The 19,368-nt window shown below is 41.3% G+C and overlaps 1 protein-coding gene across 4 annotated transcripts in view; it reads left to right on the top strand.

Moving 5' to 3' along the window:
- The first annotated feature begins 406 nt into the window (after window positions 1-406).
- The window catches only part of SUMF1 (sulfatase modifying factor 1), a 111,695-nt gene continuing 92,733 nt past the window's right edge, over window positions 407-19,368 (top strand). For 3 of the 4 annotated variants that reach the window (XM_067755263.1, XM_067755261.1, XM_067755262.1), the window contains exons 1-3: window positions 407-694; window positions 9,546-9,719; window positions 12,898-12,972. In XM_067755263.1, the coding sequence (XP_067611364.1) occupies window positions 425-694; window positions 9,546-9,719; window positions 12,898-12,972 (519 nt within the window). In that variant the 5' untranslated portion in view covers window positions 407-424. The remainder of the gene's footprint in view (window positions 695-9,545; window positions 9,720-12,897; window positions 12,973-19,368) is intronic. The other variant, XM_067755264.1, reaches the window with a different exon arrangement.

Genomic DNA, 19,368 nt, shown 5'->3' with positions numbered 1-19,368 from the left:
ACGCAGTGTGGCTGGGTTTAAATCTCGTCTTTTGACATTTATTTGCCTTGTGACCTTGGGCAGATCACTTAATTGTTCTGTGCACTCAACATTCAGGGTCCTCGTGAGGATTAAATGAGATTTCAAAAAATAAAGTGCTCGCCTAGTGTATTGCCTGGCACACAACAAATGCTCAATAAACTCGATTATAATTTTTTCAACCTAAAAATAATAATGGGGCGCACAGGCTGCGGAAGGCCAAGACTTTTTGGGTTTTCTTGTTTTCACGTCAGGAGAGCCAAGGAGGAAGGCTCTAAAGGAGAGGTACCTGGAGAGAGGTGGAAAGAGGGCAACTCTTAAGGACACTGAAGTCAGCCTAGGGCTTGGCCCCTTTAAGGAGGGCGGGGCCACGTGACCCAAAGGGTCACATGGCTAGTGGGAAAACATGGCTGCGCCCGCGCTAGGGCCGGCTGGAGGACGAGGCGCCGGGCTCGGTCTCGTTCTCTCTTTGCCTCTGGTCTTGCTGCTGGGCCGGGCGGCGGGGGGCGAAGAGGTCGGGGCCGAGGCGGGCGCGGCGTCCCTCGCGGGCTCGTGCGGTTGTGGCACTCCCCAGCGGCCCGGGGCCCATGGCAGCTCGGCGGCCGCGCACCGATACTCGCGGGAGGCGAACGCCCCAGGCTCGGTAGCCGGAGAGCGACCGTTCCCGCCCACCAAGGTGCTCTCTTGGTTCCTTAACGACGGGTGGGGGGCGCCGGGTTCCTCGACAGGGTTGGGATGGGTAAGGCCAGGGGTTGGAGGAAGGCAAGTAAAGATTGTCATTACATTGCCAAATCGCGCACTTGCAGATCCAGTTTGTTGAGAAGTTCTTCCGCCCTCCGAAACGGGTGGGTCTTGGGGCTCTGCGTAATGCTGAGCATTAGGGAGTTTGGTTTGAGGACAGTTGTCTTTCCTTTTCTTACCTCTTATCTCCTGCTTCCTCGTTCTTGCACCCTGTGTTTTTGATGAGGTTCTCAGAATTTTAAGTCAGATAGATGTGGGTTTAAGTCCTGCGTTCCTCTCATTAATTGTGAAGGAATCAGGACACTGGGTGTCAGTGTCTCTAACCTTGTTGTTTACTTATCAGTAGTCTCTGACAGTAGACTCTGCTTCTTGACGACAAGGACTTGTTTTATTTATTCTGCTATTCCTAGCACTTTAGTACATGGGAAAGACTAAGTAAACAGTAGTTGTTTTATTACTATCGTTTATCTATACCTTGCACAGTGCCTGAATGTTTTATGTGCTAGGATATGTAAATAATAACATTAATAATAACTATTATTTAGTTCTTAGTTAAAACAAAAAATCAGTAACTGTTCCTTAGTTCTTACCATTCCAGGTATTTTGCATATTGGTATGGTTGTGAAAACAACTTAGATCTGCTGACTCCCAAAGTTCTTCTTGAATACTAGTACACCCTTTCCAGCTTTTTCTGTCCAAGTTTTTTTTTTTCCTGTGGGTTAATTCTGACCAATTTTCAGCTCTTAGGTGAGAGGTAACATCCTCCTGCAGGCCTTACCTGACCTCTTTCCTTCCTTCCCCTTCAGTATTTCCATATGCTGCCGCAGTTGTACCTGTTTGCTCTGACATAACCATTACTGAAGATATTTGTCTGTTGGTGTCTCTCCCCAGCTAGGTTGTGAGAGGGAGGGGAGTCAGGACTATAATTTTGTGACTTGGGTATAGAGTGTTAGGAGGTTGGTAGCTGGACTTCTCATTGTTTCTCCATCCTGTATAATTACTGGCCTTTAAAATGTTTCCTGTTGTTCCTCAGAGGATTCCCTGCATTATTAGTGTTTATCTTTTGTGTTGTGGGGAGCCTTGGTTACAGTTGTAGTGTGTGTTGGCCATACTTGATTTTAGTTCCTCTATAACTTGAATGGTAATTGATAATCAGTTTCTCCCTCCTCCTGCAGGGAAAGCCCTCTGGTTATCTGCTTTGTAACTAACAGGGGGGCTGTCTTATTTGCATGTACATTGGTCTGTGTCAAACTTTTGCCGAGAACCTTCTGGCCAGTACTGAACATTCCTCATTTTAAATGCTCCAATGTCCTATTGATTCCAGAATCTGATGTACGTATCATTATAAGATATCCATTTTTCATCCCTTTAGAGTGGGTTCACGTCCGGACTGAGTATTGTGTGGGTCATCTTTGGCCATATCTTGCATTCATTTTATAAAGGGAAAAATATATAATTAATTAACTTATATTTTGTATATGTGCATTTATTTTATGTTTGTCTTCCCTTGCACTCAGTTTCTATAATGTTTGGCAGCATCCCAAGTTATTAGTAAACTAGCAGTTGTTGAGAACACAGCTCACAAGCCTTCAAGGACTCTTAAACTTAATGCTTGAACCTGAAGTAGACTTCTTATCAAGACAAAGGAATTCCTAGGAGGCTGTTCTTTGTCTCTCTGTTTTCCTTGGTTTCAGATGTTTTAGTTCATGTGCAGATGACTTTGGTCTAATTCTGACACTTAGCCATTTATTCTGAATTCAGGAAGTCCAATATTACGTGAGATACATGGTCGTAGTGATAACCTTTTATTTTCTTAATTTTCTTTCTTTTTTTAAATAAAAGGATTATTTTTTTGAGCAGTTTTAGGTTCACAACAAAATTGAGAGGAAGGTAAAGAGATTTCCCATATACCTACTGCCCCAACACAGGCATAGCCTTGCCCATTATCAAGATCCTCCACCACAGTGGTACATTTGTTACAATTGATAAACCTACACCGACATATCATAATCACCCAAAGTCTGTGCAGTTGACCCTTGAAAAACATGTGGGTTAGGGGCACTGGCCCCCTGCGTGGTCAAAAATCCTAGTATAACTTTACAGTTGGCCTTCCATACCTGTGGTTCTGCATTCCAGGATTCAACAAAGTGCAGATCATGTAGTACTGAAGTATGTATCTATTGAAAAAATCTATGTATAAGTTGACCCTCGCAGTTCAAATCCGTGTTGTTCAGGAGTCAACTGTAATTTACATTAGGGTTCACTGTTGGTGTTGAACATTTTATGGGTTTGGATGAATGTACAGCGACATACGTCCATCACTATAGTATCATACAGAATATTTTTATTGCCCTAAGAATCTTATGTGCTCTGCCTCTTCATCCCTCTCCCTCCTCCCAAGTGGCCACCACTGATCTTTTTACTGTCTCCGTAAGTTTTGCCTTTTCCAGAATGTCTTATAGTTGGAATCATATAGTATGTAGGCTCTTCAGATTGGCTTCCTTCACTTAGTAATATTCATTTAAGTTTCCTATGTGTCTTTTCATAGCTTGATAGTTCATTTATTTTTCATGCTGAATAATAATGTATTGTCTGGATGTACCACAGTTTATCCATTCACCTACTGAGAGGCATCTTGCTTGTTTCTGAGTTTTGGCAATTATGAATAAAGCTGCTATAAAAATCTGGGTGCAGGTTTTTTGTGTGGACATAAAATTTTCAACACCTTTGAGTAAATACCAAGGAATGTGATTGTTGGATCATATAGCAAGAGTATGCTTAGTTTTGTAAGAAACCACCAAACTGTCTTCCAAAGAGGCTGTACCGTTGTGCATTCCTACTAGCAAGGCATGAGAATTCCTGTTGCTCCACACCCTTGTCAGCATTTGGTGTTGTCAGTGTTTCAGATTTTGGCCATTCTAAGGTATGTAATGGTATGTTGTTTTAAGTTTGCATTTTTTGGTTGACATACTGAGCATCTTTGCCACCTGTATATCTTCTTTGGAAGGTCCTTGGCCCATTTTTAATTGTATTATTTGTTTTCTTATTGTTGAGTTTTAAGAATTGTTTATTTTGGATAACAGTCCTTTATCAGATGTGTCATCAGCAACTATTTTCTCCCAGTCTGTTGCTTGTCTTCTCAATCTCTTGACATTGTCTTTTGAAGAGTGGTCTCTGTCTAGATTCTTTTTTTTTTTTTTTTTGCACGTGGATGTCCAGTTGTACCAGCATTTGTTGAAGAGACTGCCTTAGCTCCATTGTATTGTCTTTGCTCCTTTGTCAAAGATCATTTGATTTTATTTATGGAGGTCTATTTCTGGTCCCTCTCCGCTGTTCCATTAATATGTTTGGGTGTTCTTTAACTAATACATGTCTTGGCTACTGTAGTTTTATAGTAAGTTGCATAGTGTCTTTCCTCCAACTTCGTTTTTCTCATCAATATTGTGTTGGTTCTTCTGGGTCTTTTGCCTCTCCATATAAACTTGAGTATCGTATTGTTCATATTGATCAAATAACTTGCTGGGATTTGGATTGAGGTTGTACTGAATCTATTTTTGTTTTCCGTTTATTTAGTTTAATTCAATAAATACTTATTTGGTACACGTATTATATAAGACTCTGTCCTGTGTTCTGGGCTTATAGAAAAGAAAGACCTATGCCCTACCCTCAAGGCATTGACTTGTTGGTAGACCTCTCTCTCTCTCTCTCTGTCTCTCTCTGTCTCTCTGTCTGTCTGTCTGTCTGTCTGTCTCTCTCTCTCTCTCACTCTCTCTCTCTCTCTCACACACACACACACACACACAATCACAGTTATATGCAAGCATCATTTTTCTATAGTGACAGTCCTATAGGAGGAGTATGTACAAAGCACTTGGAGAAGAAGAAAGGATTCTTGTTTCCTGGACAAGTCAGGAAGTGCTCAAAGAAAAGACCACATTAGGCTAGGCCTTGGAGGAGACATTTTCAGGAGTTAGGGATGGAAGGGCAGATTGAAGGACATTGCGAGAAGGAGAATAGCATGGGTACAAATGAAGCATTGTACAAGTGCATGGTGTGTTCCGGGATATGTAAGTAGTTTAAGGTTTCTGGGGGTGACATTTTCACCCTTTTTAATGTAACACTTTTTAGGTGTGAGTCTTTTTTAAAAAATATTTTAATCAATTTAATGAACACTTGCCAAGTGCTATTTACAGAGAAGTAAATAGCACTGGGCTTTACCCTCAAGGAATTTAGGTTTCACCAGAAAGTTATGGCAGTAAGAATTGTCTGGGAAACAATATAGATATTTTCAAATTTTACTTAACTTCCCTCTGGTTAAAAACTATACAATGCTCCTTGAGAAAACTATTCTAACAATGTTCTGTACAGCTTATTATTTTATAAAAAGGTATCAAAATGTTTTAATCTCCATGTATCTTTTAAAAGAGTTGTTTGAAAAGGCATTGAAGATCATGAGACAATAAAATTGTACGTGGTATCTCTGTATATGTGGGTAAAGTCAGTCAGTTTCCTGTCTGAGGATGGTTTGATCGGGTAATGCTTACCCAGGTGTCAAGACACGATTGAATACCATCTCTTCTATGACCCCTTTCCTCCAGGAAGAAGTGGTGTTTCTATCCTCTAAATTCTCATAGCATTTTGTCAATGTCTGATGGAAACTTGTATATTTTCTGTAAAGTAGTGTTATTTGTGTAATTGTCTGATATCTCTTTCTACACGGGAAGCAATTTTTTAGACCTGTTTTAATAGTCTGTATCCTCCAAGCGCTTTACACATTTAGGCATCGTGTAACAATTTCTGGAATGATCTTTTACCTTTTTTTGTTGGTTACAATATTGAGAAACTGCCAGGGGAATTAAGGGTATGAGTTACTTTTTAAAGAAACCTTTGGAAAGCAGTCTTTTTGCTGTATCTTATCCTCTCCAGGATCCTGTGAGATATTATCCCCCACTTTACAGATGTGACAACTGAGGCTGAATAGAATCATGAAATCCCCGGGCTTGAAGGAACTTTAATGCCATTTCATCTATGATTAGTGTCAGTAGAGTGACAGGATGATATAGGTAGGTAAGCCCTGCATAGATAGATAAGACAGCAGCTTGTGGGCAGATCCAGGGAGCTTGCGTCTCTTGTTATTCACCCAGCTTTCTGCGGAGCCTTTACTTTTTTACTTAGGTTTGAGGAGAGGAAAGAAGGAAAAAGGAGAAGTGCTACACAAAAGAGTTGCCTGTAAACTTATTTCATTTTTGTGTGTAAAACAAAAGTCCCACAGAAGCAAGTGAAAGAAGAGATTCTTAAAACTAGCTTAGTAGGCTGATAAAGAAGTGTGGGTAGGGACGTTTATGGGCTCTCATGGCTGGGCAGTTCACGTGCAGATATGGTCCCAGACACAGCTGGATGCAGGGCCTCAGGCAGCATCTCCAGATCTCTCTTTTTGGCTCTCTCGGCAGCTCCTCTTTCTTCTATGTTGGCTTCATTTTTAGGTAGTATTCCTTCTAATGATCAAAGAGCTGGAAGAGAAAGAGTTTTCTTTCCCTCATAGCTCCAGCAAAAGTTCTGAGATTAACTTTGATTGGGTCGTGGGCCTATCCCTGATTACATCTCTGTGGTCAAAAGAATGTGGTAATTGGCTAGGCCTGAGTCATGGGGCAGGGGCGGGGTGTGTGTGTGGCAGGGGGGAGTGGGGGGCATGCAGCAGTGTCATCCAGCTCCACCTGAGACATGTACTTAGTTGAAGAAGTGGTTTTCAAAGAGATGTCACTTGCTCTTACAAGAACAGGAGGGAATGGGTGCCAGGTGGGCAAAAATCATAGATGTCCACTGCACCTGGCCAGAGTGTGTAGCTCAGATATGGTCCTAGTGATAAGAGAGTTGCTTTGACTCACCTGTCCTTTTGGCTTGCTTGGCAGTGGCAGAAACTGATGTGCCAGAAGGGGTTTTAACTTACCTCCAAGGACGAATGGATTGTTTGAATCTGGACCTTCATGAAGGTCCACACTGATCAAAACGGTTCTTTGTATTTGGTTTAGGAGTGTGAGACCTGATGCTCTGGATTTCACTAGAACGACATTCTACATTTGTAGGACAGAGACTTCATCAGTGAAAATTGGGAATTATGATACAGTCAGAGCCATGCAGGCTATTTTTATCTATAGCCTCCAGAATGGAAACTTGGCTTATTCATTGCTGGCTATCTCTGATGGTTAATGAAAGAAAAAAAATTAGACCTGGAGTCCACAGTGGAAGTTGTGATTGTATTAGCATTGTTGGTGCTCACCTTGAGGGAGAGTGGGATGAAAAACAGATAATTGTAAAACTTCATTGGGAACAATGGGCATAGTTTCCTATAGGCCTTGTGTTTGCACCTTGGGATGAACAGCCGTTCTGAGAAAAGGACCTACTTGTCTGCTGCTGGAAAGCTTTTTTTTTTTCTTAAAGTCCTTTAGGAAATATGAAACCTTTTATTAGATCATTTTAATAATCATTTTAAGCTTTCGTCTGCAGGCTTCTATTTTTCTTCTTCTTTGCAGAGCTGCTTGAAATTCTGACTTCTCATCTCGATTGAGGAATCTTGTGTCCCAGATGCTTGGAGAATAATGAGAATAATGTGGGAACCTAGTTCAGTCTTTGAGCAGAGTCTCTTAAACAGGTTTCACTGTGATGCAGGCATGCTATCCATGTCTGGGATGGTGTTATAAAAGAAAGAGAATTTTTATAATTAGGAATAATTCAACTGATACATTTTTCATTGTATCCGTGATGTCACTCTTTCAGTCAACGAAGTTTCTTCATCCATCCATCCCCCCCACTCCCTTCCTTCCTTCCTTACTTCCTTCTTTCCTTACTTGCCGTGCACCGTACTAGGAGCTGGGGACATAGAAGTGAAAACTTTATTTCTGGTCCCCAAGGAGCCTGGGATCTAGGGCAGGTAAAAACAAGCCATTAAAGTATGTACAGTGTGTGTCGGTTGTTTAGAGAGGTGTTTATCAGAGGATCCCAAATGAGGGGGATATGCCCAGCCAGCAGAGGGAAATGTAGGCAGGAAAGGCCTTCTGTAGGAGGTGATCGTTGAGCATTGATGTTATTCACAAGAGATGAAGTGCAGGTGGAGTACAGGGTGAGAGAGGTGGGGAGAGATTAGGCTCTGATGCTGAGATATTTAACCCTCAAAGGTGCTTGGGATCCCTGAAGAATTTAAGTAGGAAAGAGGTATAATCAGATTGACACTTTATTGTTTGTTATTTTGAATAGAGTACATGGTTTTAAAATTACAAAAAAAATTCTGTAGAAGGGTGTATAGTGAAAAATTTTCCACTTTCGTAATAACCTTCCCCTCAGACAACCACTGCATGAGTTTCTTGAATACCTTCCCAGAGCCGTGTTCTGCAAATGTAAGCAAATACAAAAAAATATGTGAATCTATGTTCTCCTGCCCACCTCCTTTTCATGCAAATGATAACACACCATGCTTTCTAGGGTGCACCTTGCTTTGTTCACTTTGCTCTTCATCGTGGTGAGATCTCTCCATATCAATATATTAAAAGTGTCTTTTTATTCCTGGTGTTTTCCTTCTTTTCCTTTTCTTATGGCTGCCTAATTTTCCATTTTCTGGGTGGCCCACAATTTAGTTAATCATTCCAATATTGAAAAATATTTAGGTCGTTTCCAGTCTTTTTCTGTTCCAAGCAGAGCCTCAGTAAGTTGTGTGGGATACAGAAGACAGATATTTTGAAAAGTTCAGTAGGGGCTTAAATACTTGTATGAATGATTGAAAGGAAGGTTGATGGCTTAGAGAGGAGCCGGGAGAAATGTGAAGGGATGAGACTGGAGGCAAGGAGACAATTGTGAGGCTACAGCATTAATCGAGGAAAAGAAAAGGGGAGAGGACAGAGGGATATATATTTAGGATACCCAGTAAAACTGGATGACTGCTGTAATGTTGGATTTCCCAAGTGATGCTGAGGATGGACCTGTGTTTCTTAACTGAAAATTTTCGGTGTGATCCTCAGATCTTATGTTTAGTGCTAGGAAAACATGTGAACAAAGCAGCCTCGGTTGCTACCCTCTTGGTGTTTAGAGGTTATGTGAAACAGTAGATAGGAACAATTAGAGTTTTAATAAGGTATTAAATAAGGACAAGACATGGTCCTCTAGTAAACCTTTTAGATTTTCCATTTCAATGATTTGTCTTTTCCATTATCATTGGGAACCTAGATTCACTCAGTGGGTTTTTTAATATATTATATATGGGGACTTCCCTGGTGGTCCAGTGGTTAAGACTGCGCTTCTACTGCAGGGGGCGCGGGTTGCCCTGGTCGGGGAACTAAGATCCCACATGCCGTGTGGCCAAAAAAAAAAAAAAAAGTTAAAAAAAAATATTGTATTTGGCATTTTTATATTTGCTTTTAAAAATAATTTAAAAGAAATATGGACATAATAAAGGACAAAAATGCACAAATGTATAAAGAAGTGGAATATTCTCCCTGCCTCTGCACTGCAGCCATTAGCAGCTTGGTGACTGTTGCTCCAGACCTGTTTCCATGGCGTGTGCAGATGTGTATTATGTAGTGTTTTTCCTAAAGAAATCACTACCCTAAAGAATTTTCACTTCTTTTTGTGACTAATCATTCATTGGAGTACGCCATGATTTTACTTACTTCACAGTGGCTTTTGTGGCGGAGGTTGGCTCGCTGTTGGGTGCTTACTGTGTGCTGGCGCTCTACACTTGACCCAGGTTCACTCTGGCGGTGACGGCCTGACTTCCCGTGTTTCCCCTTTTGCTGCAGATGGTCCCCATCCCTGCCGGAGTATTTACAATGGGCACAGATGATCCTCAGATAAAGCAGGATGGGGAAGCACCTGCGAGGAGAGTTGCTATTGATGCCTTTTACATGGATGCCTATGAAGTCAGTAATGCTGAATTTGAGAAGTTTGTGAACTCAACTGGCTATTTGACAGAGGTAATGGGGTTGGAATGGGGAGGAAGAACTTTATCAGTTGACCGCTTTTTCCTATGTGCCCAGTGCTGTGACAGGCATTTTCTGTATATTTCATGTAATTTTTGTTCTCATAGCAACCCAGTGAGGCAGCTTAGTTTTCAGGTGGCAAACTGGGGATTAGCAAAGTGATTTGCCCCGAGTCCCACAGCTGGTTAGTGGCGGAGCTGGGATTCAGGCCTGGCCAGTGTGACCCCAGGAGCTGTCTTCTTAACCGTTATGCTCTAGTGTGTCAGTGCTTTAATCTTCCAAAGAGCGTCACTGTCCTCTCAGGCTTTTTGAGATGATAGCATGTAAAGTAAGGCCACTTCTCCCTCTCAAAAAATTATAGTTTGGATGTTCCAGAAGCATTGCATAATTCATAAGTAATAGATGCAGAAGTGCAGCTTTTCATTTTTGTGGTTTTACTCCAGTGCCTGACGACTTATAAGCTTTCCTTTGGCAGTTCCAGGCTTTATCCTGTGGTCACTGAATCACAGAGCAAGGTTCTGCAAGTGGATGTTTGTCCTAAACGGGAATAGGAAGAGAGAGGCTTTCTAGTTTATGAAAGTTTCTGTGAGTGTCTAAAATATCCTTGTTATGTAGGTTTCCCATTTTTTTCTTACCAAAGGACTCTACCCTACCCTTGCCTTCAGTTTGTGGAGTCCCTGTCCTTGTTTTTGTTTTTTTCCAGGCCAGAACATCTTCCTTTCTTTAAAAAAAAAATTTCAGAGCGAATGCTGAAAGCAAAACAGCATCCAAATTTGGTTTTGCATTTCTTTGGAATTTCTTAAAATTTACAAAGTAGTTGTCTTTTTGGACCTATTTGTAGTAAGAAGTTGCTGTTCCTTTTGTTTCATGAGGATACTCTCAGATCAGGTTCCTCAGTAGTCTGATGAAGTTAGAAGTGGGCTTCAAAGGCAAGAAGCTTCCCTTAGACTAGGGTTCCCATCAAGACTAGATAGAATAAGCAGAGTTTAGGGCATCTAGGAGCATGGATGGGGAAATACTGCATCTGGATTTCTATTACCCTCTAACTGAAGTTCAGCATTTCCTTCAGTTAGGAATAGACAACGTACCACAGTAGTGGCAGCAGTACCTATGACTTTATCACCAATAGAAATCACAGACATTTTGTATCCCATTATTGTTGTTGCAGAGATCATAAAATATTGTTTGTATTCATCCTCACTTTAGAAATGATAATTATGAGGCCTGCCACTAGATCTTATTTAATGTATTATTTATACATATTTATATTTAATGTATAGATATATATAACATATATGTATATGTTACTATAGCACAAATTTGTTTTACTAATATTTCGATATAACTAGTTTTCTTTGTAATTGTATTGATTTTATTTTATACACGTAAACATTTCATTCTGAGAAGGAGATCCTTAAGCTTCACCATACTGCCAAAGGGGTCCAGGGCACAAAAAGGGTTAAAACCCCTGCTTTGGATAAAATACTTCATATTATTATGGCATTCATGTTTCTTTTCTTCCATTTCTCCAACTTCATTTTATATCACATTTCCCTTGCTCACCATGTTCTAGCCCTGCTGTTCTTGGTTCTATTCCTTGCAGACTTGACACTCTTTCCCATCTTAGGGGTGCAGCCCATACTTTCCCCCTGCTTGGAATTTCCTGACCCCGTTGCCTGTCCCCCTTTTGCGTGGCTGGCTCCTTCTCATTCTCGAGTCATCTCAGCTTAAATATCCCTCTCAGGGAGGCTTCCTCTGCCCACCCTATCAAAAGGAGGCTTCTCTCTATACTCTCTGCCTTACAGGGTCAAGTAAAGTTGTAATTATATTCTTCCTTTCTTTGTTTGACTTGACTTTTGTTTGTGGCCCCATATGTGAGTGCTCTAAGGACAGAGACCATGCCTCTGTAATACTGACCTTGTATCTCTGTCATTTAGCCCAAAGCCAGGCTTCTGATAGGTGTTTGGTACATGTTGTTGAGTGAAGGAATGGTCTGGGTTCTCAGGCATGGTGATGCTACAAGGGAATACAGAAATAAGAGCTGGGGTGGAGAAAAGATGATGAGCTCTAATCAGCAAAAGGAGTTTGAGGTGCTCATAAAGCTGGAAATACAGGGATCTAGTAGGCCGTTAATATCATGTGGTGAGGAGAGGAGAGGACTGGAGGTGGAGATACGAACATCATTTGAAATGCCGGTGGTGATTAAAATCATGGGATTTCAAGAGTTTGTCCAGCAGCAGGTCGGTGTATCTCATCGTGTGATCTCTTAGACCACCTGTATTAGAATCACCAGCTTATCTGTACACACGGGCAGGTTCCTTGGCCTCACCCCAGACCTACAGAATCAGAACCTCTGGGCTTGGGGAGCAGTGCTGTGTAGCTATAACAAGCTGGCCAGGTGATCTCAACTGCACAAAGCCTGAGGGCCACTGGTGTAGAGTAAGAAGAGCAGAGAGCCGGGGCAGAGTGCTGGGGAGGAACAGTGTCTTGGGGCAAGAAGAAGTGCCCATGTATTTCAGGAGATGAGAAGGAGTCTGAAATGGAGGAAGAAAACTAGAAGAGTAGAATCATGGAGACCAAGAGACTACATTGGGTGTTTCCAGAACTGGGGTCATATGCAACAAAGAAAACCAGGTAGATATGGACTTGAGACAGTAATGGTAAATAAAAATGATTAAAATACAGATTTCCATCTGGTGCTTGAATTGGCCACTTGAGATGTATAAGCACAGTGGACACGTCAGTGGAGTGTGTCAGAATATCAACAAACAGGGCCATTTACTTCTTTTAGCTAGGTTCCAGGAGCAGAACAAAGGACAAAGGTTGATTATGTAATCTGACATGTAAAGAATCCTGTTATTTTCCAAAGTCATTTGTAATACTTGGGGAGATGTGTTTCCATCAACAGAAACAATCACAGTCTCAGTAGCTAATCTCTTCCAGTCTGCCTTCTTATCAGCTAAATGAGCCTTAAATAAAAATGGTCTCTCTAAGTGACAGTAACCTGTTTTAACAGGAAGCCACATGCTTTTAGGTCATTTGGGAGGTTATAAGACAAATCTAAGTTCATTTGGACAAGAAGAACCCCTTTAGTAGTGTACAGAGAAAATGGCACATGTGAAATATGTTACTACAACCTTTTCTGGATTTTTATTTCCTTCTTTTCCTTTAGGCTGAGAAGTTTGGTGACTCCTTTGTCTTTGAAGGCATGTTGAGTGAGCAAGTGAAGTCTGATATCCAACAGGCAGTAAGTAATGTTTAAACAGGCTCTCATATTTCTCTGTTGCTCATTGGAAAGGGCTTGGGTGAAAAATCCAAACTACCAGCCCCGCCACCCCCCCCCCCCCAAAATAAACGCCTCACCATTTTCCTGCTATAGATTTGACCGTAGAACAGGCCTATGGGACCAGGGCACCTTATCTTGAGGAAAATGGCACAAACCTGGGACAGTATCTGAAGTGTTAGGTCTGACGTGAGCTTCTGTCTTGTGCACCTGAGTATAAGTGGAGCTCAGCTGGGCTTTAGACACTTCTGGGTTTCTTTTGCTCATAGCCATTTCTAGAATGGAGGGTTAAATGTGCATGTTTTTTACTTCTAGTCTTAAAGTCTTGGTCTCATCAGGTTCTGGTATGGAGAGAGAGCTTCCTATTTAAACATTCCTGAATTCACTTGATCAGAGTAGTAGTTATGAAAGGGGCCCTTTGCTGTGGATGTACACAGGAAATTGAACCCAGGACCTGGTCCTTACCATCCACGGTGTACCTTCTCTCATAAAGGGATCCAGGGAAATCATGGAGACTGGACTAGGTCTCCATAAGCCCCTGTGTGGTGAGTGGAACTTGGGATTTCTGTTCCAGACATTTTAGTAGGCTTGTGTATATTTGAGAATTTGTCTACTCACATGTCTCATGAGAAAGCAAAATATACAAGGAAAGGAGTGTGGGTAAGCTGGGAAGCTGAGGGTTCACAAAACAAGGATGGCTGAGGACACAGAAGAAGCAGGAGGTGGGAAGAGAGGAAGGGAAACGGGGTCAGCTGACCCAAGGGAGACTGATTAAGATACAGACATCGAAGACAGGAATTCAGCACTAATCTTCCTTTGTTATACAAGTTCCCTTTTAGCTCCTGCCTGAATCTCATCTTTATGTGTTGGGGTCACTATTCTCTGGTGAGCAGCAGTGCCAGAAAAATTAAACATTCCTGGCTCGGGTTTGCTTTCTCTTCAAACTCGTAGCAAAACTTGGGGGGGGAAAAGATGAGGTAGAAGCAGATTTGCTCTCAAGTCGTTTATAGGAGAATCAGGCCACTTTTATGTATGTATTTTAGAAAAATGTTTTAAAAACATGACTGAATTCCATCTGAATTTCAGAGTTTTCTTGGCTTGCTACAAGTTTATATTATAAGTCTATTATATAACCTGATTACCCCCCCGCCGTTTTTTTTAAAGGGCTTTGAGGTCAGATTGGCTTAGTGCTGATGAGCCAGTAGCTCAGGATGTGGTGCCTTGTTTTATGATGGGGAGTTCAGCTGGGGGAGGGCCTTTGCACTTATTTTTGTAATTTGTGCTTTCCGATACAAGGCCTCCTGTCACTTGAGAACCTCTGAGCACATTAGGCATAAAGGCAGAGGCAGAGGATTACTGGGCTCTGACGGTGCCCTTTTAAGTCCATAGTGAAGTGTGTGTGCTGGTAACTAGGATGAAGATAAGCAGCTCTTACCGGGTCGTAGTGTTGGTCTCTTGCTTAAATGCTCATAATGGAAAAGCAGACCTTTTAAGCATGTTTAGAAAGGGTTGGAACAAGTGAAATGAATCTGTTGGTGATCCGAGAGAGCTAAGTTTTTGTTTTTAGGTCTTGGCCTACCCTAATGCACCAGATCTGTTTTTAACCCAGTGTTTCCAGAAGTGTAGGATAGGAGATGGTCCATGCGGTGACTTGAAGTGAAGCAGGTGACTTAAGCTGGTACATGGCCAAACGTAAGAGAATCCTGAATCACATTGTCTCAGGGCTCTTTCAAGGCCTGATTAAGTTGAGAAGAAAGTCTCATTTGAGCGCTGGCCTGTCACTAGCACTCAGCGGCACTTGTTAATCTCCTTTTTAACACAGAAAATAGGCCTCAGAACCTTCCTCAGGCTTCAGTGGCTGGCTGGAATTTAATAATACGGTTTATGTTTGTGTACATTTTATTTACTTTTAAAATTTTTGTTGGAGTATGGTTGCCTTACAGTGTTGTGTTAGTTTCTGCTGTACAGCCAAGTGAATCAGCTACACGTACACATATATCGCCTCTTTTTTGGATTTCCTTCCTATTTAGATCTCCACACAGCATTGAGTAGAGCTCCCTGTGCTATACCGTAGGTTATCATTAGTTATCTATTTTATACATAGTAGTGTATATATGTCAATCCCAATCTCCCAATTCATCCCACCCTCCCTTTCCCCCCTTGGTGTCCATATGTTTGTTGCCTACATCCGTGTCTCTATTTCTGTTTTGCAAATAGGTTCATCTGTATGTACATTTTAAATGTGATTATTTTATAAGATTGGTTACTTTCACATAGTTGTTTTACATGTTTACTATCGTATAATTATTTTAAATGTTTCATATAATTATTTAAAATAAATGTCATTATTTTAAATGTCATAAATGTTCTCTTATGATAGGTAACACTAGTGATATAACTTTTCCTTATTAGAAAAAGCCTTTTTATTGTAAAAGAAAAGTCAAATACAGAACATCAGGCAAAGCAAATGTGTAGCTTTACTGTGTTATTTTTAAACAAACATGATCGTAACCTTCCCTTAAGTCAAGAATTAGGATTTTGCTCCCTGCCCCAGCGATCCCATCCACGAGCCACATTCTTAGCATCACCCCCTCTGTCCCTGAAGTAGCCACTGTCTTGCTTTTTAAAGTAGATGCTTCCCTGCCTTTCTTTATAGTAATATTGCGAGGTGTGCCTCTCAAGACTACCAATGTTTATTCTTGTCTATTTAAAGGAAATTTGTGTCTTTTAAGACTCTTTTAATCAATGGATTTCCCTTCCATTACTCTGCTCCTCCCCAGCCCCTGGCCCTTGCCCCCCTTTTTTTCCCTAACAATTTATCTGTGGAAGAATCCAGGTTGTTTTAGCGGTAGGCTTTCCCACAGTCTGAATTTTGCTGCCTGCACTGTCCCAGTACAGCTCACCTTTCCTCTCTGTCCTGCAAGTTGGTAGCTGGATCGCCAGACCTGATCAGACTCATGTTTGGACCCTGTGGCAAGACCTCAGATAGTGACGTGTTCTTTCACTACGAGGCACCTAATGTCTTCTTCTTCCTCTTTTTGTGATGTTACCTGCTGTTAGTGCTCAGTGCCTAGACCCATTAATTCACTGGGAGTGGGAAGATTCTGATAATCTAATAGTTTTTTTTTCATTTATTAATTGAGATACTTTTATAAAGAGATGGTTGCCTCGTCTGCTCTTTTCTTTTTTTTTTTTAAGTGACCAATTAGGTTTCTTTTTTAAAAAATTAAACATTTAAAGAATATTGTAAATTACATACAGTTGTAAGAAATAATACAGAGATCCTGTGTACCTTCCCCCCAGTTTCCTTCAATGATAACATCTTGTATAACTATAGTACAGCTTTACAACCAGGAAACTGACAATTGACACAACCCACTTACCTTTGTCTGGTTTTAGCAGTTTTATATGTATTCATTTGTATGTGTGTATTTAGTTGTATGCAGTTTTATCACAAATGTAGATTTGTATAATCACCGGATTAAAAAATTATCTTCATGAACCTATGGATTTAAAAATATTTTACGGGTTTTGTTCACTTGGAATCATGATACCTTTTGAATGTCAAATTTTCCTATTTTGGGGTATTGAGTGCCTCTTTAAGTTCTTGTGAGTTCTTTTTTTCTTCTCTTTTTAAAACAGCTTTATTGAGATATTTATTATCCCACAGAATTCACCATTTAAGTGCACAATTTATTCAGCTTTTTCTGGTGCATTTATAGAGTCGTGCAGCCGTCACCACCATCCCAGTGCAAAACATATCCACCAGCCCAAAAGGAACCATGTGCCCATTTGCAGTCCCTCCTCATTCCCACCCCGAGCCTTAAGCAACTGTCCTGAGTCCTTTTGGAGTAACCCTAGTCGTCAGTGCTTCCTTGCTTTCTGTAATGACCCCCTGGCCTGGAATCAGCCATTTATTTAAGAAACACTAGCACCTTTTAGTAGAAAATAGTATTCCAGGACCCTGTCTAGGTTCTAGGTGTGCTCATTGCCTAAGGTTGGTCATTGTTTCTAGGCCTCTTCAGTGGGCAGAGCTATGATAAAATGCTCTATGAGTTCATACCGATGTTTCTAGGTTAGGGTTTATAACTTAGCCGGTTTTTGTATTACCTGTATCTTCTTCCTTCCACATCAAGAATCCTGGTTCTCAAGGACACAGGGGATGATAGAATCAGAATAACCTATAATTACTCATTTATTTTATCCCAGCTCTTATACATGGCAGTCTCAAAATAACAAGACTAATGCTACCATCACCAATGGAATTACTGAGACCAGGTCAAAAAAAAAAAAAAAGCTTTTACATTTGCATTTCCTGTTTCTCTCCCAGTTTTAAAATTGTTGTACTATTTCTGTATTATCAGAGCATGTGTCCATTACATAGAGTACTCACTTCCACAAGTAACTATATGTTTAATGCTTTCTATGTTCAATGTCTCTCTAGTCATTTGGATTAATGAAGCTTTTTCTCTTCTAGATTCTTAAGGAAATGGTCTTGGGGACAGTATTGCCTAGTTTTTGCATATTGTTGACAGTTTGTTATTGCCCGTTAGACTTTGAAGTCAATTTTGCTGGATGTGAAATCTGGTTCACTTTTGTTTTTCTTGAGTATGTTATATATGTTATTTTGTTTTCTCTTGGAATAGGCATTACTGTTGAAAGTCTGATGATAGTCAAATTTTCTTTCCCTTGAAAGCTACTTGTTGTTTCTGCCTAGATACCCAAGGATTTTTTTTTTCTTTTTCTTTAGTATCTAGTGATTTTACCAGAATATATCTTGGTGTTTCTTTGTGGGTCAGTATTCTCAGGTATGGGGTGTGTTCTTTTTTTAATATGTAGCTTCAAAAATTTTTTTTCTAATTTCAGGAAATTTTTCTTCAAGTTTTTGCTATTTTTTTCTGTGCCCTTACTTTTTTTTTCTTCTTTAGGAATTCTTAATATATCTGTTTGTAGGATTCATTTTCAGTGTTTATCACTTTTGAATATTTCTATCTCTTTTTTTTAAATTAAATTCTTCCTTTTCATCTTCTTTCTCTCTTAAGTATTCTTGTATTCATTTCTGAACTGACTTTTTCTTTTGTTTTAGTTGTTTCTTGAGTTCTCTACCTCATCTGAGTTTGCTGATTCTGATTTATTCTCATGAATCATTTTCTTAATTCCGCTGACCTCATTTTTTTTTTTTTTTTTTTGCGGTACGCGGGCCTCTCACCGCTGTGGCCTCTCCCGCCGCGGAGCACAGGCTCCGGACGCTCAGGCCCAGCGGCCACGGCCCACGGGCCCAGCCACTCCGCGGCATGTGGGATCCTCCCGGACCGGGGCACGAACCCGTGTTCCCTGCATCGGCAGGCGGACCCTCAACCACTGCGCCACCAGGAAAGCCCCCTGACCTCATGTTGAAATGGCCAGCTGCAGGCTTATTTTGAGCATGACTTAACCTTTAGAAGGAGGTGTGGCCCAGGGTAGCTTCTGTAACTTCACAGAACTCTTTCTTCAGTTGTACTCATGTAGGCTTCAAAAATATGGCCTCCTGGGACTTCCCTGGTCGTCCAGTGGTTAAGACTCCGTGCTTCCACTGCAGGGGGCACAAGTTCGATCCCTGGTTGGGGAACTAAGATCCCACATGCCCTGCGTCCAAAAAAAAAAAAAAAAAGTCCTGCTTCCTCAGATTGCCGGCATCTCTCCCCCTCCACTCCTTCTCCTTTTCTCTCTTGTCCCTTGTTTTCTGGAGTTTGATTTCATTCTCTGAGGTTTCTCCTTGGTGGGTCTCTTTTCTGGAAGGGAACCCTGGCAGGTCAGTGTAAAGAATTCATAGGGCAAGACTGTTCGAAGGCCTTTATACTCTCTCACTGCGGGCCCCTTACATACACTCACCAGCAGAGTGGGCAGAATTCCTTCCCGTTTTCAGTGCTTTCTCACACTGTAATTCTCTGCTTTCCGGTGATACCCATTGGCTACTTTGGGATTTTCCTCGTCACATCTCTGATGACTTGCTGTTTCTTCTGCTTTCTCCTGCCCAGCCATAGGCATCATGCAGGTTGTATGGCTATTGGCAGGTTTTCCTCACGTACTTGTATTCTGGCTTTGATTAAGTACCCTGTCACATAGATTGACTCTGCATGTTGTTCTTGGGTTTTTGGTGGTGTTATCCAGTGGTTATCTAGTTGCTCTGTCTTGTTTTTTTTTTTTTTTTCTTTTCTGTACGCGGGCCTCTCACTGTTGTGGCCTCTCCCGTTGTGGAGCACAGGCTCTGGAAGCGCAGGCTCAGCGGCCATGGCTCACGGGCCCAGCCGCTCAGCGGCATGTGGGATCTTCCCAGACCGGGACACGAACCCGTGTCCCCTGCATCGGCAGGCGGACTCT

This window comes from Pseudorca crassidens, chromosome 10 (genome assembly GCF_039906515.1).
Source record: "Pseudorca crassidens isolate mPseCra1 chromosome 10, mPseCra1.hap1, whole genome shotgun sequence".
In the NCBI taxonomy this organism is placed as follows: Eukaryota; Metazoa; Chordata; class Mammalia; order Artiodactyla; family Delphinidae; genus Pseudorca; species Pseudorca crassidens.
Note: the sequence above shows the minus strand (reverse complement) of the source record. Positions and strands in the feature narration are given on the sequence as shown.